General features: G+C 53.3%; 1 protein-coding gene across 1 annotated transcript; it reads left to right on the top strand.

Annotated features, from left to right (window-relative positions):
- The first annotated feature begins 10,910 nt into the window (after window positions 1–10,910).
- Window positions 10,911–18,329, top strand: CEACAM16 (CEA cell adhesion molecule 16, tectorial membrane component). Its single transcript, XM_060000641.1, has 6 exons — window positions 10,911–10,938; window positions 11,627–11,971; window positions 12,305–12,580; window positions 13,523–13,801; window positions 15,878–16,204; window positions 17,918–18,329. The coding sequence occupies exons 1-6, from the start codon at window positions 10,911–10,913 to the stop codon at window positions 17,980–17,982; spliced, it is 1,320 nt and encodes a 439-aa protein (XP_059856624.1). The 3' UTR covers window positions 17,983–18,329.
- Window positions 18,330–20,283: the final 1,954 nt, after the last annotated feature.

Here is a 20,283-nt window from a genome sequence, read left to right as displayed (position 1 = left end):
ACTCAACCACTATGCTTTCCTGAGAGAAATTTCCAGGCAGACCTGCCCTCCCCCATCTATTCCTTCAATGGCCCATTCATTCATTCAGCAAGTGCTGGACCAGAGTGGTGAGGTTGGCTGGGGAAGAAGTGCACAGAGCTGAAAGGTATTTAGAATGAAACATTGATAGAATTTTGTCCTGGATTAGATGTGTGGGATGAGGGAGAAGGGTGTTGTCAATAATGTGTTCCTGGGGCTTCCCTGGTGGCGCAGTGGTTGAGAGTCCGCCTGCCGATGCAGGGGACGCGGGTTCGTGCCCCGGTCCGGGAGGGTCCCGCATGCCGCGGAGCGGCTGGGCCCGTGAGCCACGGCTGCTGAGCCTGCGCGTCCGGAGCCTGTGCTCCGCGGCGGGAGAGGCCACGGCAGTGAGAGGCCCGCGTACCGCAAAAAAAAATAATAAAATAAAATAATGTGTTCCTTCATCAATTCAATATTTATTGACCACCTGCTGTGTGCAGCTGTTTTAGGCTCTGAGGAGATAGCCATGAACAACACACACAGAGATCCCTACCCCCAGAGATCTGACAACAAACAGCATCGAATGTAACGTCCAGCTATGAGGAAGAATGCAACAGGTGCTGAGGAAGCTGGGGTACTAGAGCAGAGGAACCCCCAGGTGCCTGGTTTGCCAGTGAGGGGTAGGAGACAGTGGTGGCGTTCAAACTGCAAGAGGACCCGGTTTGCAAGAAATGAAGACATACGTCCACGCAAAAACTTGTCCACAGATGTTCATAGGAGCATAATTCATAATAGCTGAAAATTGAAAACAACCCAACTGTCCATCAGCAGATGAATGGATAAGCAAAAGTGGTCTGTCCATACTGTGAAATATTACTCAGCCATTAAAACGAATGAGACACTGATCCGTGCTACAACGTGGATGAACCTCGAGAATATTACGCTAAGTGAAAGCCAGTTAATGTTTGCCAGGGCCTGGGAGGGAGGGGGCATGGGGAGTGACTGCTAACGGGGACAAGGTTTCTTTTGGGGGTGATGGAAACGTTCTAAGATTGTGGTGGTGGTCGCACAACCCTAGGAACATACTAAAAACATTGAGCTGTGCACCTGAAATGGGTGAATTGTATGGTATGTGAATTACATCTCGATAACACTGTTCAAAAAAAAAGGAAAGAAAGAAAAGGGAAGGGTTTGGGAGGACAGTCTTGAATTCAGTTCAGTGTGTCAGCAGGGGAAGGCACCTGGAGACCCGGGATGTAGGACTGGGGACAGTGAACGTGAGTGCACCCTGCAGTATGGTCGCCCAGGAAATGTCTTCTTTTGTCACTGGTTGGGTTTGGGCTTTGCTGGATCGGTCCTGGTTGCCAGACTTGTAGGCAAGACACAACTCAAGGCGGAGCCAGCAGGGGGCAGCAGAGAGCCACGCAGACCCACGGACCAGGGCCTGGCCGCGTGGTGTCCTGCATTCACCTGCCTCCAGCCTCTGCCCCTTTCTTTACCCTTCGGGGCTCCCAGAGAGTCCACACAGCTGCCCAGGCCCGGAAACATGGGCGCATCCCTCCCTCGGTCTCACTGGGGCAGGCACTGGACCCAGCCCCCTAGTCGCCTGAGCTGGACGTTCCCCCCTCCTCTCTACAGCCCAGCCCTGGGCCAGGCTGCCGTTTTTTCTCCCTTTGCCTCCCCAGCCTCCTACCCGGTCTCCTGCCCTCTCCAATCCTCCCAACACAAGACAGCCCAAGGGATCTTTCTAAAGCCCAAACCCGACGCTGCCCCTCTCTGCTCAGAACCATCCGTGGCTCCCCAGTGCCCTTCAAGTCCAGGCTCCTCACCACAGCCTTCAACTGATTGCCAGGTCTGGCTCCTGGGGGGCCTCTCAGCCTTACCTCTCAGACCCCTGTCCCTCACCTCCACCCTGTGGACTGTGATCTGAGGGACTGAACTTCTTCGAGAATCTCGCATATTCCCTTCCATGCCCGGAGCCACATCACTTCACTCTACCTGCCCCAGGTCCGTATTCATCCTCCAGTCTCAGCTCAGATGCCTCTTCCTCCAGGAAGTCCTCCCTCACTCCAAGCTGGGTCAGATCCCCACCTCTGAGTTTATATCCACCCCAGCCCTGCCCACTCTGGGTCGTCACTGTCTGGAGATGGGCTTATCTCCCCACTGGACTGTGAGCCCCCAGAGGGGGCTGCCTCAGTCACCCAATGGGTCCCAGTACCACCCAGCACAGGGCAGGGGCTCCAGGAATGCGTGTGGAATAAGTGAACATGTGTGGATTCTCATTACCTATATCCTTCCCTTCCTGTGCCCAGCATCTCCATTCATTCATTGGCAAATGTTTATTGAGCAACTACTATACACCAAGCTCTGTCAAATGAACTCAACTAGGCACCAGACCAGCCCCCACTCTCAGGGAGCTCAGAGTCTAGTGGGGGAGGCAATATGGAAGCCAATGTAATAATAATTAATAATAAGCATTTCTTGAGCATTTACCAAATGTCATGCACTGTGTTAAGTGCTTTACTTATTTATTTTATCCGCAAAACAGTTTCATAAGGCAAGTACCATGATTATCCCTATTTTACAGATGCAGAAACTGAGGCTAAGAAAGGTCAGATAAGGGACTTCCCTGGCAGTCCAGTGCTAAGGACTCTGCGCTTCTACCACTGGGGTCACGGGTTCGATCCCTGGTCCAGGAATTAAGGTCCCACATGCCACACACAGCCAGGGAGAAAAAAAAAAAAAAGAGGTCAGGTCACACAGGCTGTCAAGGGACAAACTGGGAATGGAAGCAAAGTCTTGCTAGCATCCAAGCTTTATCCTGTGCACGTTTCCAGTCTGAAAGGAAGAGGGACCAAGATGTAACCCACACCCACTAAAATTTAGTTGGGATCTGTGTGGCCAAGCAAAGGTCACCAAGGACAGGGCAATGCTTAACCCAAAGGAGGTATCGCTGATGGTGGGTTCAGTGTTTGGCCCAATTAGGAAGAGACCAATGTCCTTGGCTGGCACTGGGAGCTCCCAGGCTCCTTGACTCTCTCCACCCCATCTCTACCCACCAGGGGTCACTGCCCACCACTACCTACTTCCCGGGAGTCCATCGGCACGTCTAGATTCTCAGGGCTGTGGCTCCTTGTTTTACAAACGAGGAAGTGGCTGCGTGGGGAAGGAAGTGGACTGGGCCATGACCAAGAGTGATTATGATTCATGGGGAAAACCCTTCTCTCCCAATTCAACCCCTTTGTGTGCAAAAGTACATTGCACTCTGAAAGAGTCTGCCGGGGTCACATGGTGTGGGTAGCTTGGCTTCAGAGGTGTAAACACCCCCTCACCACCCTTCACACCTTTGATGAGAGTGCAGGCTTGTCTCTGTATCTGGGGGAGCGGGCTGTGTTGAGACCGAGGTATTTTTATCTGCTGGACACACTGGGGCTCCATGGAGGATTTCGCTTGAGGAAAGCGTTCCACGGATGAAGCAAACATTTCAAAATATTGCACCATTTTTGGATCTCGGCACCAGGAAACCCTTGGGGGTAATGAAAGGGTTCTAAAACTAGATTTGGGGAATGGCTGTGCAAGGTGAATATTATGGGATGAAAAGTATGCCTCAGTGAAGCTGGTAAAGAGATTATGACATTTAGGAGATGATTGGAAATTTGGTCACTGACTGGGTATTGAAGATACTAAGGAATTGTTCATTGTTGATTTTGTTTTCACATTTTAGGCAAAATAATGACACTGTGAGGGTTGGTTTTTGTTTTGTTTTGTTTCTTGTGAGTCCTTATCTTTTAGAGATACAGGCTGAAGTATCTCTGAATAAAAGGATACCATGGCTGGAATTTGCTTTCAAATAAATGAGAAAGGATCATGGGTAGGGGAGAGGAAATAAGATGGGCTCAAGCTGGGTGATGGATGTGGGGAGGGACATTGCTCTGCCCTTGATGATTGTGTAAACTGTGGAAGTTTTCCAGAATAAAATACGGCTTTTAAATTGCTTTTAACCATAACTCTAAACCCAAGTCCAACCCATCCCATACTCTTGATGGGAAAAATGAGGCCCCGAGAGGAAGGATACCTAGCCAGGTCACCCCTCCCAGGTCCTTCTGGCCCTTTGGGGGTCCCCAGAGAACCGTGGCACTCTCTCTGCTCCCCTCCACCTCCCTAATTCTGCCCTTCACTTCCTGCCCTCAATCGCCTTCCTGAAAAGCCCAGCCCCTCACATGTACCAACCTGTCCCCCTGCAGCCCCTCACCCCACACTTAGACCCTTCCCTTCTGTCCCTCATTGGCTCTCAGACCACAAGCTGGACCTTACCATCACCTGACTCATCTATAATGGGCCACCTCGTGGCATCCAAAGCGCCCTGTTCTGGGTTCCCTGCTCCTTCTATAACCAGCTCCTCCCACTGCCCCCTCCCTCGCTCAGCTCCAGCCACACCCACCTCTTGCCATCCTCACACTCACCCAAGACCTTCCTTCCTCAGGGCCTTTGCACTTGCCGAGACTTCTGCCAAAAACACTCTTCCCCCAGATCGGTCACATTCCCCCTCGGTCACCTCCTTCAGGTCTCAGCTCAAACATCACCTCCTCAGAAAGGCCCTCCCTGACCCCTCCCTACGAAAAGAGCAATCCCTGCCCCTCCCAACCCTCTTGCCCTATTTCATATTTTTATAGCGCTTATCTCCACCTGACATGATACAGTTTATCAGTTTCCTGATTATGGCCCATCTCCCTCCAATAGGATTTAGCCCCACAAGGAAAGGGTTGTTGCCTGTCTGCCCAACACAGCGTGGCAGATAGTCCGTGTTCAATAAATATTTGTTAAACGATTGAATGACTTGGAAAAACCCAGGTGAATGAGGTGAGAATGGGGACAAGGAGTGGGGGAAGGGACGGGTATCCAGCCAAAAGGAACAGCCCGTGCGAAGGTCTGAGGCTTGCCCCTCCAATCCACTGTTCCCTCTGGGACAGTAGCCTGGGTGTTCTTTCGAGGGTGAGGAATTAAGGGGACATAACAGCCTCCCCAGGACCAAGGCCAGACCTTGCCAGGCCGGCACAGGAAGCCACACCCTGAAGTCAGATCCATGAGTAAATATTACATCTCCCTCAGCCTCGCTCTGAAGAGATAAGGGGAACAGAAAAGGGGGGTCCAGAAACCCGCTTCAGCTTCGCCCAGGAGGACAGGACAAAGGTCCTGCCACGGGAGCCCAGGCCATCTTACAAATATTAAGTCAGTAGTGGGTGGGGTCTCAGCAGGGAGACAGAATGAGGAGGTCCCAGGTCACCTCCCACTCCCTAGGGCATTAATGATGTGGCTGGTGAGAAGAGAGAGCCGTGGTTGGGGGAGAGAGCTGACAAAACAAGGTCAGAGAAACTTGTCCCCAGCTGCGGAGGAGATAACGACTTACCCACTCTAACCTCCTGAAGCTAAGGCCTGAGCCTCAGTTTCCTTGTCTGCAAAATGGGTTCTCAGGGAGGGAGGGTGATGCTGGCTAACAGGGAAAGCCAACAATGTCAACATGGATAATGAATCATTAGTAAGATATACCAACCATCTGGCCACTTCTCTTCTCTTTGGTCCACCACCTCCTGCTTGGTCCCGGGCCATGCAGTAGACACGATGTGAGCCACATATATACTTTAAGATGTCCTAGTGTCACATGGAGAAAAGTAAAAAGAAACAGGTGAAATGAATTTATTTGACCCAACCTAGGCAAAATGTTATCATTTCAACATGGACTCAATATAAAAAGTGAACAATCTATTTTGCATTCTTTGTGTGTGTGTGTGTCTGCAATACATCTTCAGTATTTGGTGGGGTTTTTTTTTTCACCTTCAGAATCTTTTTTTTCCAGTTTTATTAAGAAAAGTTGACATAGGGAGTTCCCTGGCAGTCCAGTGGTTAGGACTCCTTGCTCTCGCTGCGGAGGGCCTGGTTTCAATCCCTGGTCGGGGAACTAAGATCCCAGAAGCCACACAGCACGGCCAAAAGGAAAAAAGAAAGAAAAAATGGACACATATCACTGTATAAGTTTAAAGTGTACAGCATGATGATTCGATTTACATATATTATGAAATGATTATCACAATAGGCTTAGTTAAATCTATCATCTCCTATAGATACAATAAGAAGAGAAAAAATTTTTAATCTGTAGATGTTATGAGATGAAGTTTTAATACCTCCACCTCTCCTCTCATCCTCTCCCCAAAATTTTATCATACTTTTAATTATATCAATAATTAGCGTTGGCACCAGTATAACAATGTAAATATTGTTCGCTGCAGAACCTATTAGGATACTGCAATTACGTGTCCTTTCTCTTCTTTTAGTTGAAGTGAAATTGACCTACAACACTATGTTAGTTCCAGGTGCACAATATAGTGATTCAATACTCCTATACATTACAAAATATTCACCCCTTTGGTATGTACTTTTCACTCACAGCTCATCTAAACTCGGATAAGCTAATGGTAGTGGCTACCATACTGGACAGCACAGCTAGACTATTGCAGTCACCCCACTCCCTCCCAGCATCTGCCCTCGCCTCCCACAGTCTGTTCCCCACACTCAGCCAGAAGATCCTACTGACACCTAAGTCAGCTCCTATCCTTCTTCTGCTCACATCCCTCCCAGGGCTCCCATCTCAGAGTAAAAGCCAAAGTCCTCCTGCAGCCGACAGTGCCCTGCAGGATCCGCCCCTGTTCCCTCTCTGCCCTCGCTCACTCTGCTCCAGCCACACCAGCCTCACACTCACCGAAACACTGCTGCCTCAGGGCCTTTGCATTTACTGTTCCCTTCGCCTGGAATTCTTTTCCCCCAGATTCAGCACAGCTCCCCCATTGAGTCTCTACTCCAGTGTCGCCTCCTAAAACATCTTCTCTCGGCCTTACATGAAACAGTGTCCTAGACACCTCCATCCCCTCCCCTGCTTTCTTCTTCTCCATAGCATTATCTCCACCTGATATATTATACCTGTTTGTGTTTATTTGTCAGTTGAGTATCTCCCCAAACAAAAGGTCAGTGTTATGGGGCAGGGATTTTTGTCCGTCCTATTTGTGGCTATAACCCAGCGCCTAGCACAGTGCCCGGCACCTGGTAGATGCTCAGTAAACGTCTGTTAAAAGGTGGATGAACAAGGGCCCCCACGTCCCCGGTGCCCACTTTGGGGCAGGGACAGCATTGAGCCTTCCACGCGCCTGCTGTCCCTCCCTCTCAGAGGCATCCCAGGGAGGTCAGTGTCAGGATCACCCACCACCCACCTCCCAGACAGGCAAGGGCCCCTGCCCAGGGTAGCCAGGTTTACTTTCTGCCCGCTGGGCCTGGCACATAGTAGGTGTTCAAGAAACTGCAGGGCTCAATCGGACCGGGAGCACCTGAGGAAGGGCTGGGGCGGTGAAGGCTGGGAGCAGATCGGGAAGGGCAAGGACAGCAGAGAAGGGTCAGTGTGATGCTGTGGGTGGTAATGGAGCCATGGCGGAGTCTGGACAAAAGCCGGGATCTGCCCCCAAGTCTCTAATAGCCACAACTCTTCTCGCTCCTCAGCCAGACGGCAAATCACCAGAAATCTGGACCTCCCTGGAGACTCCTCTCTCTGTGCCACCTACCCCTGGTGTCCAGTTCCACAAACACTCTCTCAGCCTCTGCTCTGTATCCGATCCTGTGCTGGGCAGTGCTGGGGACACGGTGGTGACCACAACAGCCCTGGTCTTGCCCTGCCACGACTCACAGTCCATTTGAAGAAACAGACCAACCCCCCGACAGTAAGGACCCAGGGTGGTCAGGGCTGGGACTGGGGATGAGGGGTGCACCTAACCCAGTATGAGAGTCAAGGAGGGCTTCCTGGAGGAGGAGGAGTTGTTGAATAGGCAATGGAATAGAGCAGAGGGAAGCAGGGGTGTGCTGGGTAGAGAGAGCGCCAGTGAGGCAGAATAACTGGAGCAGAGAGTTCCCAGAAGGAAGGGATGTTCCGTGAGGCTGGTCAAGCAGGCAGGGGCCAGGCCATGCAGGGCCACGGTGAGGAGCTGGGCTTTCTCCTGAGGGCACTGGGGAGCCATAGCAGGTTCTGGGCACCACGAGGGGGCCAAACCAGGGCCAGAGACCAGGGAGGAGTTGGGGAGGGGAAGCCAGACAAGGTGGGTGGGAGACCTGGACCAGGGCAGGGGCCATGGGGAGGGAGACAAAGGCACACAGGGCATTTAAGAGGCAGGCGAGATAGGGCGTGGTACGCGGTGGGCAGAGGGGGATTGGGCTTCAGGGACAAGGCCCAGCCTCTCGGTCCCAGTGATGGTGGATGGTGACGCCAATCCCTGATAAGAGGACGGGAGGAGGAGCGGGTCTGGGGGAAGATGTTGTCGAGGTCAGTTTGGGACAGGGTGAGGGAGAGGTGCCCAGGGACATCGAGGGAGGGGGGGAGGCATCCTGAATGACACTTAGGACGAGGTCCCGGGCTCAGGGGAGAGGGCTGGGCCAGGACAGAGAAGGGTGAGGTGAGGTCACAGGAGGGGTGGAGGCAGCAGGAGGCGCCAGGTCACCCACAAGTCACCTGGCCGCACCCACCCCTCTCACCTCACACTACCCCCGCGTCAGAGCCCCTCCCTGCCAGGGCAGCTCAGGACGAGCTGCTGGAGGAGCAAACCAGGACAGGTGAGCCACAGGTATGGCCCACTGCCCAGAAGCAGGATGCTCGGGCCTTGGAGAAACCAGGACCCAGAAGCTATTAAGATACCGATAATAGCACGTTTGTCAAGAATGCTCTTCCCCCAGATCCCTCCATGGCCTCTGCCCAGCATCATCTTCCCAGAGACATCCTCCCTGACCCCCCCCCCCACTCTGCCCCCGACTCCAAAATCACCAGCCCCCTTCCTGGCTTTTTTTTTCTTTCTTTCTTTCTTTTTCTTTTTTGGCCGTACTGAGTGGCATGCGGGATCTTAGTTCCCCCACCAGGGATTGAACCCGGGCCCCCGCATTGGGGGCACGGAGTCTTAATCACTGGACGACCAGGAAAGTCCCTTCCTGGCTTTATTTTTCCCCCCGAAGCACTTACCTCCATCCAATGTGAAATAGACTTTGTTTATTTGTTTACCCTGCGAATGTCAGCCCCACGAGGGCAGGGATTTTACCTACCAGCCTCTAGGACGGTGCCTGGCAGACAATCTAGGCTCACTAAATATTTGTAGGATAAACGAATGAGAGATTTCTTGAGGCTTGCTCAGGGCCAGGCATCGTGCTAAATATTTCACACTTCATTTTTCACAACAGTCCATGAGGAGTGTACGATCATGACTCCCATTTTACAGATGAGGAAACTGAGGCCCAGTGGGCTCCATAACTTGCCCGGGGTCATGGAAGCTAGGAACAGTGGAACTAGGTCCAGTAACGTCAACCACACCTCATGTTTGGGACCCGACTCTGCCTGGTGCTGGCTAACTTCCTGACATCTGCTCTCAACAACCCTGAGTAGCATCTGCTCTCAACAGCCCTGGGTAGGGGCCACACCATCCCTCTTTTTCAGAGCAGTCAATGGAGACTCAGGAAAGGGCTGCTCCCAGCCCCACTTCCAGTAAGTGCAGAGCCAAGGTCAAAACTGGACTCTCTCTAGCCCCAAAGTCTCCACATACACCCATTTGACATCTAGAAAGAACAAGGCCTCAGGAGAAGAGAGAGAATGTGGATTTCTCAGCCCCACGCAGGAGGCCAAGAAGCAGAGCCCCAGAGGAAGCGTGCAGCCACCAGCCTTCCCTTCTGTGTGGCTTTGGAAACAGAGCCACGCAGGCCTCCCCCGCCTGCCAGAACTTGGGTAAGTCAGAGCCCTTACCTGGTGCCTCAGTTTCCCCATCTGCCAGTGGGGCTTCTGACAGTGCTCACATCACAGGGCAGCCACTGAGATGACACCTAAAGGTCACCCACAGCTTTGGGGCTGGGAAAACGGCAGTCACAACAGATGGGTTTTATCCCTTGGTGACCCCCAAGTTCACCAGGGAGACCAGGGACTGGGCCGTGGGTTAAGAACTGCCTTAAAATCTTCCCCTGCCCCTCCTTCCTCCTCCCTGATGACCTGGTTCTTCTCCTGGTACCAAACCTGGGCCCTCGGCACAAAGAAGTTTCGGCAGCGCCCCAGGAGGCCTGGCCAGGTCGTGGCCCCTGGCCCATGCCTGCCACACCTGCTCTGGTACCCAAACGGGGCCCCAGATCCTCGGTGACTCGATCCCTCCAAATTCAGGTGATCTCCCCCGGCTCCAAATCACCGAACCCTCCCACGTCCGGCGCCAGACGGAGCCAAACCCCAACCAGGAAGGGTCTCGGAGCGTCGGGCCGCCAACGCCGCTGTCTCCAAGAGCTGGGTTTGGGGTGAAAGATGGTGCTGACCAGATGCAGCTGGCTCCTCCTCAGTGGTGAGCGAGAATGGCGCCCCCAGAACCTCAGCCCCCACGGCCTCGGGGAAGGGAGGGGATCCCCGGCCTGGGGAGGGAAGGCGTCAGCCGGAAATCCAGCACGTCGGGAGGACAGCTCTGCTTCCCACAGGCACAATTTGCTCCACTAAGAGTCACCAGTGTGGGGCAGGCCGGGGACCGTCACCCAGAGAGGTCTTCAGGGTGGACTTTGGAGATTTCTAAGAGCGGGGTGTACGCTAGGGCAAGGGAGCCGCTGCTATGCCTTCGTTCACGTGGCAAACTCTTACTGAGCTCTGGAAGCCTTAACTAGAGCAAGTTGTAACCAGCCACTCTGCCCCTCCCTCAGGCTATGGTTTGGGCAATTGCCTTCCTCCTCTCAGCCTCAGTTTCCTCATCTATGGAATGGGCCTAACTCCTGGGGTCGTTTGAAGGTCATTCCAAGCAGCGTTTACTAGTGCTTGCTGGGTGCTGTTCTAAATGCTTTCCACGTATTCATAACCACCCTATGAAGAAGGCCCACCCATGACCCCCTACTCCATAGACCAGAAGCGTGAGGCTCAGAGAGGTCAAGGCACCAGTCGGGGTCACACAGCCAGAAAGCGGCAGGGCTGAGTGCTAGACGCAGAGGCCTCGCTCACAGTCAGCCTTTATCAGCACGGAAAGTACCAGAAACGAAGCCAAGCATGTAAGCACTTCTTACGTGAGAACCAGCGCAGCTTCTCAATCCAGGCAACCACACACAATTCAAACCCAGGCAGCCCCGACCAGCTAGTCAGGTTTGGGGCTTATCTGTTTGGTTGAGAACAGAAGGGGTGGAGTGTATTAATCACGGCCCTACTTTCTGCCTCTGGAGAGGCAGAGGAAGGGCCCTGGACCGGGAGTCGGGGCCCAGGGGCTACACGAGGCAGCCTGATCTCGTAAGTGGAGGCCTAGTGACTCTCACAGCGGTGGGGGGCGGGGGGGGACCCTCTGGGTGGTATCCAAGGTCCTGCAGGCTGAGAGTGCGCTATGAGCTTGCTATGAGCAAAGCCTTAGGCTAGATCGTTAGCACAGCCCATCAAATCCAATCCTCAGACCACAGCCCCCTCCCCAGGACTGAGACTCCACACCTGGCTGACAGTTACTGAGCACTTACTTGTGGTGGGAACACATGTGCCCGGAGCCACGTCTCCTCCTCCATCAAACGTGGGGAGCGATCAAGTCCACCTCATCCCACCCCTCTGGCTCCTTTTCCTCAGCCGCTTTCCTGAGCGCGGGGGCCGAGATCTCTATCACCTCCGAGCCTGCCCAGCCAGCCGAGGGCGACAACGTCACACTGGCTGTCCAAGGGCTTTCAGGGGAGCTGCTTGCCTACAACTGGTATGCGGGGCCCACGCTCAGTCTGTCTTACCTGGTGGCCAGCTACATCGTAAGCACAGGCGATGAGACCCCTGGCCCGGCCCACACGGGGCGGGAGGCTGTGCGCCCCGACGGCAGCCTGATCATCCAGGGCGCCCTGCCCGGGCACTCGGGCACCTACATCCTGCAGACTCTCAACAGGCAATTTCAGACGGAGGTGGGCTACGGACACTTGCAGGTCTATGGTGAGACACCCCCCAGAGCCCCCTTTTCCCCAGCTGGGCTTTCCCATCTCCTTCCCAATCCTTCTTTTAAAAACAACAACAACAACAAAAAAGAAATTTTAAAAAATATTAAAACCATCACAAAAAAAAAAACTGACCTAAAATAACATTAAAATGCTCACCTCCTCCCAGATGGCTTCTGGGATTAAACCTGCCTCTCATCCTGTTCTTTGCCCCTCTGGCTGGGGGTTCAGGGGCACCACCGGGATCCAGCCATGCCCCCTGCCTGGGGAGGGGGAGGCCCTGGAAGCAGGCAGTGCCCGGCCCCCTCCCCCTCTGTCTGTTGCCCCACAGAGATCCTGGCCCAGCCTGTGGTCATGACCAACAGCACGGCGTTGGTGGAGCGCCGGGACACCATGCGCCTGGTATGCAGCAGCCCCAGCCCCGCCGAGGTCCGCTGGTTCTTCAACGGCGACACCCTGCCCATCGCTGTCCGCCTCGGCCTGTCCCCTGATGGCCGGGTGCTGACCCGGCACGGCATCCGCAGGGAGGAGGCCGGAGCCTACCAGTGTGAGGTCTGGAACCCGGTCAGTGTCAGCCGCAGCGAGCCCATCAACCTGACCGTGTACTGTGAGTCCTCCTGGCCCAGCCCCTGCAGAGATACCCAGTGCCCCAACCCCATAGATGGGGAAACTGAGGCCAGGAGAGAGTGCCCAAGGGCATGCAGTGAGTCAGTAGGCCAGCTGGGGTTAGAAACCAGGGATTCCCCATAAAATGCACTTGACCCATCTCCTAAGGATGAAAGACTACCTCTGAAATTGAATAATCCTTCCCTTTGAATCAATACCTCCAGGACTGGTGGGTTTTGAAAGGGAGGGGGGACGGCGTGAGTGGTAGAATGGGAGGGGAAATAAAATTAAAAACATAACCAAAGCATGGAGTCATTCCCAGGGGCAGCAGATATGCAGTGTACCATCCAGAGAAAGGAAGTCACTCAGGTACACGAGGGCCGGCAATGTAGAGAAACTTAGAACCTAGAATCCTACAACCAGGGCATTCTGGATTTAAGAAGCACTGGATTCTAGACTCTGAGAATCCTAGAAACTCTAGAAGCAGAGAGTCTTAGAATCTTAGAATCTAATTCTAAAACCTTAGAGCCACCCAACCCTAGAATCTTAGAAACATAGATTTCTAGAATCTTAGAATCCTAGAACATAGAAACATCTGCTCTTGGAACACTAGAATTCTAGACTCTTAGAATGGCTTATCAGAAACCATTTAGACTTTTTTTTTTTTTAACGGAACCATAGATTTCAAAAATATCTTGAAATGTTGTCTGGCCCAACACCCTCTTTTTACAGAAGAGAAAACTGAGATTCCCCTGAGAGGGAAGGTGATGGTCAAGATCTCAGAGCGAGTTAGAGATCCATGTGGGATTCGAAAAGGCCAGAGCTCTTTTTCCCTCCAGATATTCCCAGGGGCCCATCCTGGTGGAAAGAAAGCCAGGGGGGTGCCCACCTCGACCACCCTCTCCCTCCACTGCCCCATTTCTCTCCCTCCCCCCCCTCACAGTTGGCCCAGAACGCGTGGCCATCCTCCAGGATTCCACCGCCCGCACGGGCTGCACCATCAAAGTCGACTTCAACACATCCTTCACGCTGTGGTGCGTGTCCCAGTCCTGCCCGGAGCCTGAGTACATGTGGGCCTTCAACGGGCGGGCCTTAAAGAACGGCCAAGACCACCTCAACATCAGTAGCATGACGGCAGCCCAGGAGGGCACGTACACGTGTATCGCTAAGAACCCCAAGACCCTGCTTTCTGGATCTGCCTCAGTGGTGGTCAAACTGTCTGGTGAGTCGTCCCCAGCCTGACCAACGCCCCCCCCTCCATGGAGGCCCAGTTGGACTCAAGCTTTGGCTGCTCTACCCGCCATTAGGCTACCATTTGCCCAAGAGATGATTGGAGAGTGAGAGATTCTCAACCCATGCGTTGGCCAAGTGACAAAGTGGCATATCAGGTGGACCCTCTTCATCCAGGTGACAAAAAGAGGAAGTCTGTGCCTTGTCGCCCAGAAAACAACTGACGAATCAGGCTCTCTTCCTTGAGGGTTGGCAAAGGGAGAAATGGGCCGCATGTCCCAAACCGTGCAGCTGCAGAGTGGGAAAACATTCGGATGTCCCTTCCTACGGGTGCCCATGTGCTAAATTCAGTCTGTCACAGCTGCTCCAGGCTGGACCCACTCCCTGCCAAACAGACAGCTGAACCTCAGTGCATCCAACTAGATAACCCAGTTATCTGGCCCAGAGGCCGGTGTGCGCCTGCGCACACACGCATACACGCAGACACGCATACACTCCTGGAAAATCACAGCCGGTCGCTGGCAAATGGAAAAACACAGCGAGAGAGGCGCTGTCTCGCCTCTGTCCTTAAACAACCTGGCGGTGGGGGTAGTGCAGACACAACTGGTTTTCTCAGAGATATCAGGATCCTCAGGGGACGTTTTCTCATCCCCTGGGGATGGTGGCTTTGAACATTAGGGCCTCATTCATTCCGCCTTGGTTCCTTCCCAAGTGGCCACCATCTCCCAGGGACAGCGGGAACGGTCCTTCCCTCCCTCCTCCCTCCCTCTTGCTAACAGGCTGGGCCTCATCCAAAGGGTGGATACTCTTCCACCCAAAGCAGAAATGGCATTCCCAGAGGTAAGTATACCTCCTGCCCCACCCTACTGGGGCTTGAGCAGCTGGTCTTGGCAGGAGACAGGGGGGTGGACCAGATGACCTCAGGCGCTGTCCAGAGCCCTGTCTGTGCAGGTCAAGATGGGGGGTGTCCAAGGTGTGCAGGTACGTGCAGGGAGTGGGTAGAGTGCCCCCAACGGCCTCCTAAACTGTCAGCACCCCTGTGGCAGGTGCCAGGGGAGAGACAGAGGAAAGGGAGACGCCACCCTTCTTCCACCTGGGGCAGACTGATCTGATGGAGGAGACATGGTCTCTGCCCTTGCAGAGATGGCCTTGAAACAGGGAAGCGTAGCCTCCCTATTCAAGAGCTGCCGGTTAGGGAGGAGAAGCAGTGCCTCATGCTCCATTCTAGCAGGGATGAAGGAGACATGACAGCCACCCTCAGTGAGCTTCCACTCAGATGGAGGAGGCAGACACTTGAGGAGATTTTGTAATCTGATGGGGGAGACATGGTCTTGAGGAGACATGGCTTTTTTTTTTTTTTTTTTTGAGAATTCCTAGTCTGATGGGGGAGACGCAGTTCCCACCTTTGGGGTACTCCCGATCTGATGGGGGAGTACAAGCCCCCCACTTTCTAGGAATTTCCAGTCTGATGGGACAGACACGCCCCCATTCAAGTTCTGGGGTCCCCAGCCTGACTGGAAAGACCCAGCCTGATGATAATCTGGAATTTCCAATCTGATGGAGGAGACATGGCCTCCCACCCTCTGGAATCTTTCAATCTGATGGGGAACTACAGTCCCCCTATTCTGAGGTCTCTTGAGCTGACGGAAGAGACAACACCCGGAGTACACAGCTCCCAGCTATCCGATGGGGGAGACACGGCCCCCATATTCTGAGAATTTCCAATCTGATGGAGGAGACATGACTCAACCCTCTAGGGTCTTCCAGTTTCATGGGAGAGATATTCCCCCAAAGGCCGGAAATTCCTAGTCTAATGGGGGAAGAGACAGCCCCCATTGGGGTTTCTCAATCGGACGGGTGAAGACAGCTCCCTGGCAGGCAGGCATTGCTGAGACACAAAATCCACCTCCATACCACACAAGTCACCCCCTTCCTCTGTCTCCCTCCCGCCAACCCGCATGGGGAGTGCCAGCCGGGGGATGCATAGGTGAGCTGGTTGGGGGGTGGGCGGCGGACGCTCTGCCCCACCAAGGCCCGGGTGACCCAGCCCCCCTCGCTCTCTCCCCAGCGGCCGTGGTCGCCATGACAATCGTGCCGGTGCCGACCAGGCCGATGGAGGGCCAGGACGTGACGCTGACCGTACACGGCTACCCCAAGGATCTGCTGGTCTATGCCTGGTACCGTGGGCCTGCCTCTGAGCCCAATCGGCTGCTCAGCCAGCTGCCGTCGGGGAACTGGATCGCAGGCCCCGCGCACACAGGCCGGGAGGTGGGCTTCGCCAACTGCTCGCTGCTGGTGCAGAAGCTGAACCTCACCGACGCCGGCCGCTACACACTCAAGACCGTCACGCTGCAGGGCAAGACTGAGATGCTGGAAGTGGAGCTGCAGGTGGCCCGTGAGTGTGGGGGAGGGGACGGGGAGAGGGGGGCCTCTTTTCATAAAGGACTCCCAGAAGAGGGGCTCCGCTTCCTCCATCTGACTTGGGACTCCCCCAATGGAGCTCTTGCCTCTTCTATCAAACTGATGACCTGGACCAGGGGTAGATAGGCTTCCTCCATCAGACTGGGGACACTAAACGGGGCTTCCATGCCTTCTCTCTTCTGTAAGAGGCACACCAGACCAAAGGTTTTAAAATACCGTGTGTAGTCTGAGGGTAAGGCATCCTTTTTCCTGGACCATAAAACCCAGGAGATATTGCCTCTACCACCATACTGGAGGAATAGGCTAATGATGGTCGTTTACCTCTCCCATCAGACTAGAGGTATAGAGGGCGGAGCATGCCTCCCTCTTCAAACTGTCATCCTAGACAACGGGGATCATGTTTCATGCTTTGCGTTACAGTAAGAGTGAGAACAGAATTCCTACCCTCAGAAGGTAAATTAATCTCTCAAACTGAAATAGGGACGATCTCCTCCATCAGGATGGAGATTTCTAGGTGGTGGGAATTGTGTTCCCTCTTCAGACTGGAAATTCCCTGTGTTCAGGAACAATGTCTCCTCCATCAGACTGGGAGCTCCCAAAAGTCAGGAACAATGTCTCCCCCATCAGACTGGGAGCTCCCAGATGTTGGGGACCGTGTCTCCCCATCAGACTGGGGGCTCCCAAAAGTCAGGAACAATGTCTCCCCCATCAGACTGGGAGCTCCCAGATGCTGGGGACCGTGTCTCCCCATCAGACTGGGGGCTCCCAAAAGTCAGGAACAATGTCTCCTCCATCAGACTGGGAGCTCCCAGATGTTGGGGACCGTGTCTCCCCATCAGACTGGGGGCTCCCAAAAGTCAGGAACAATGTCTGCCCCATCAGACTGGGAGCTCCCAGATGTTGGGGACCGTGTCTCCCCATCAGACTGGGAGCTCCCAAAAGTCAGGAACAATGTCTCCTCCATCAGACTGGGAGCTCCCAGATGCTGGGGACCATGTCTCCCCATCAGACTGGGAGCTCCCAAAAGTCAGGAACAATGTCTCCCCCATCAGACTGGGAGCTCCCAGATGTTGGGGACCGTGTCTCCCCATCAGACTGGGAGCTCCCAAAAGTCAGGAACAATGTCTCCTCCATCAGACTGGGAGCTCCCAGATGCTGGGGACCGTGTCTCCCCATCAGACTGGGAGCTCCCAAAAGTCAGGAACAATGTCTCCCCCATCAGACTGGGAGCTCCCAGATGCTGGGGACCGTGTCTCCCCATCAGACTGGGGGCTCCCAAAAGTCAGGAACAATGTCTCCCCCATCAGACTGGGAGCTCCCAGATGCTGGGGACCGTGTCTCCTCCATCAGACTGGGAGATCCCAGCTGTTGGGAACCGTGTCTTCCCATCAGACTGAGCATCCCCAGAGGTCTGAGATGTCATGTCCCTGGAGCCTTGCCTCTCCCATCAGACCAGGAAGTCTCAGAAGCCATGTCCCTGAGTTAAAGACAGTGACCCCCCTCCCTCAGACTTGAAGCTTCCAGGATCAGGGACCCAATCACTGACAGACACCCTAGCACCCTCCCCATTCACTCATTAAACTCTAGTTTCCTGGGTCAGCGCTGGGGGGAGAAGGCTGGTCAATGACAGCAGGCCACCCCCGATGAAGCCTCGGAATTCCTTTTCACTCTGTCTCTCTTCTCACAGTCAACCTCCCTTCCTCGCACAAGGACCAACGCCACCTTCCTGAACCTGAACCTGGCACAGGCTGAGCATGGGGCGGGTGGGGCCGCTGGGAGGCCAGGGTTGGGCAGGGGAGCAGAAGGAATGGGGGCACTGGGGACCTGGTCCCCTACCTCCCTGACGACCTCCTCCACCCCTGTGCCCCATCCTCCCCCACAGCCCTGGAGTAGCACCATGGCCCTGGAGACCTCCAGAGAGACCAGCTCTTCGTGCCACCCTCCTTGTTTCCTCCCCCTGAGTGGAGGACCACTTGCTTCCAGCAAGGATGCAGGACCATGGTTCACGGTTCTCCTGCTTCCACCCTAGAGTTAGAGCCAACAGGGCCCTACTCCTTCACTGAGCTGTCGGAGAGCCACAGAGGCTATAAACATCCTGGTTAACACACGCCTGTGTCAGCCTCTCCTTCCACCACTCCCAGCTCTGCCATTCCTGGTCATCACACTCGCTTCTTTTCCCACCCAGGATGCTTCTCAGTCTGGCTGCATGCATGCACAGGGGTGCTCAAAGCTCAGGGCTCCCAGCCCCCACTGCTTGATGTCAGGGCCTTAGGCCCTTCCCACATCTCCCCAGGTTATATCTGAGGGTCCTGCTTCCCAGTGGCCCAAAGAGTGCCCCTCCTGTGGCACCCAACAGCTGCCCTGTTTGAACACGGCCCTCCCCTACACTGCGCCTCACTCCATAACCCAGGGACTGATTTGTGCACAGGACAAAGAATGACCAAATTTCTCAAGAAGAGTTCCAGCATCTTCTGGCCCTCATCCATTTAACCAAAGATGCCCTTTTGTGTCCTCCATTGTCCTGGGATTCCCCCACCCCCACGCCATGTATCTCAAACATCACTTGCACAGTCCTAAAAATATCTCCCTCCTCCTCTAAACACACAAAAAAGCCCCTATGAATAAATGAATGCAAATGGGGAAGGGGTGGGGTTGAGGGGTGGAGAGCAGGGGAGTGGGAACCAGAAGGGGTGTGTCTTCTAACTCCTCTCACTAGTAGGGTATGAGCCGCAAGCGTAACCCAGCCAGGATGACCTACTATGGGGAGACTCTCGGTGTTAGTCAGAAGTGGTAATAGCAGACTCCAGGCTTGGGGTAGAAAGAGAGATTTGGGCAAGGATGGAAAGGCCTAGTAGAGAGATTTCCCAGAAACTTTCAAGACAGATCCTTTCTGGGGATGGCCATGTTGAGCTGAGATGGTGCGTGGTGAAAGGCACCCAGAATGAGGGTTATAAAATCTGGGTTAGAATCCTGCATTTGCTATGGATTCACTAGACTCTCAATTTGTCCATCAGCAAAAATGTGTGGACTTAGGATAGAATAGAGTTTTCCAAACCATTTTATTACCCTCAGAGCCCTTTCTTCAAATGCGAACTTACATGGTAGGTCAATATATTATTTAAACTAGCAATGCAATAAAAGTAGATATCAATTCAAAAGCTATAGTCCTCCCTCTCACCTAATTTCTACACATTTTTGAAAAATATCCTTAAATTTAAATAATACTTGGATTACAGAGGCAATTAAAATGCAAAATAACAACCAGAATCAATGGCCAGTGAAAACATTATATATATAGATAGAGAGAGAGAGAGAGAGAGAGAGAAAGAAACTGTGGGATATGGCCAAAGCTGCACTTGGAGGGCGAATGATAGCCTTAAATGCTTAAAGGCATTGAGAGTACTAAAAAGAAAAGATTTTGAAATTGAGCAAAATAAGGTTGCCACTCAAGAAACTAGAAAAAGTCCATGAAATAAACCAAAGTAAAAAGGTAAGGAATTAAGAAAAGTAAAAGCAGAAATGGATGAAGTATAAAATAAAACATAGAGTTAGTCAATAAAGCCTAGAGCTGGTTCTTTGAAAATACCAATGAAATAGACAAACTTTTTGCAAGTATGACAAGAGACAGAGGAGACTAATATATAAAATAAAAGAGAAACTGTTCTGATTGAAGTAGAGCAGGTTAGATGCTCAATAAATATATATATTGAGGGAAGAGAATAGTTCCCCAACAGCCACTTGCCTCTCCTCTTTCATGATGGCAGGCACTGCCTCCCATAAAAGAAGCTGAAAGTGTCAGGTACTCACTTTCCCCAACTGCTTTGCAGCTGTTGGTCGCCATGTGACAAATTCTGGCCAACGAAGGAAGGAGAGAGCTAAAAGTTCTGTCCACTGACTCTGCCCCACCTGAGTGGGCACTAAGGGAGCTCCATGGAGTTTGAAAGTTATTAGCTAAATCAGTGTTCTCCAATATGAGGTTTCCAGGCAATGGCACAGCTAGGAAGTGAGGATAGATTTAAGCCCACACTCAACTCCAACAACAGGAACAGCCCC

Source organism: Delphinus delphis, chromosome 20 (assembly GCF_949987515.2).
Source record: "Delphinus delphis chromosome 20, mDelDel1.2, whole genome shotgun sequence".
NCBI classification, from domain to species: Eukaryota; Metazoa; Chordata; class Mammalia; order Artiodactyla; family Delphinidae; genus Delphinus; species Delphinus delphis.
The sequence above is the reverse complement of the archived record's forward strand: the minus strand, read 5'-3'. Positions and strand labels throughout refer to the sequence as shown.

What these genes read in the sequence shown, in the direction of transcription:
- CEACAM16 (XM_060000641.1), top strand. Translation starts at nt 10,911, where the DNA reads ATGACCCCCTACTCCATAGACCAGAAGC. An exon ending in CATCAACCTGACCGTGTACT is followed by an intron (nt 12,581 to 13,522) that starts GTGAGTCCTCCT and finishes CCCCCCTCACAG; the next exon opens with TTGGCCCAGAACGCGTGGCC. An exon ending in AGTGGAGCTGCAGGTGGCCC is followed by an intron (nt 16,205 to 17,917) that starts GTGAGTGTGGGG and finishes CTCTTCTCACAG; the next exon opens with TCAACCTCCCTTCCTCGCAC.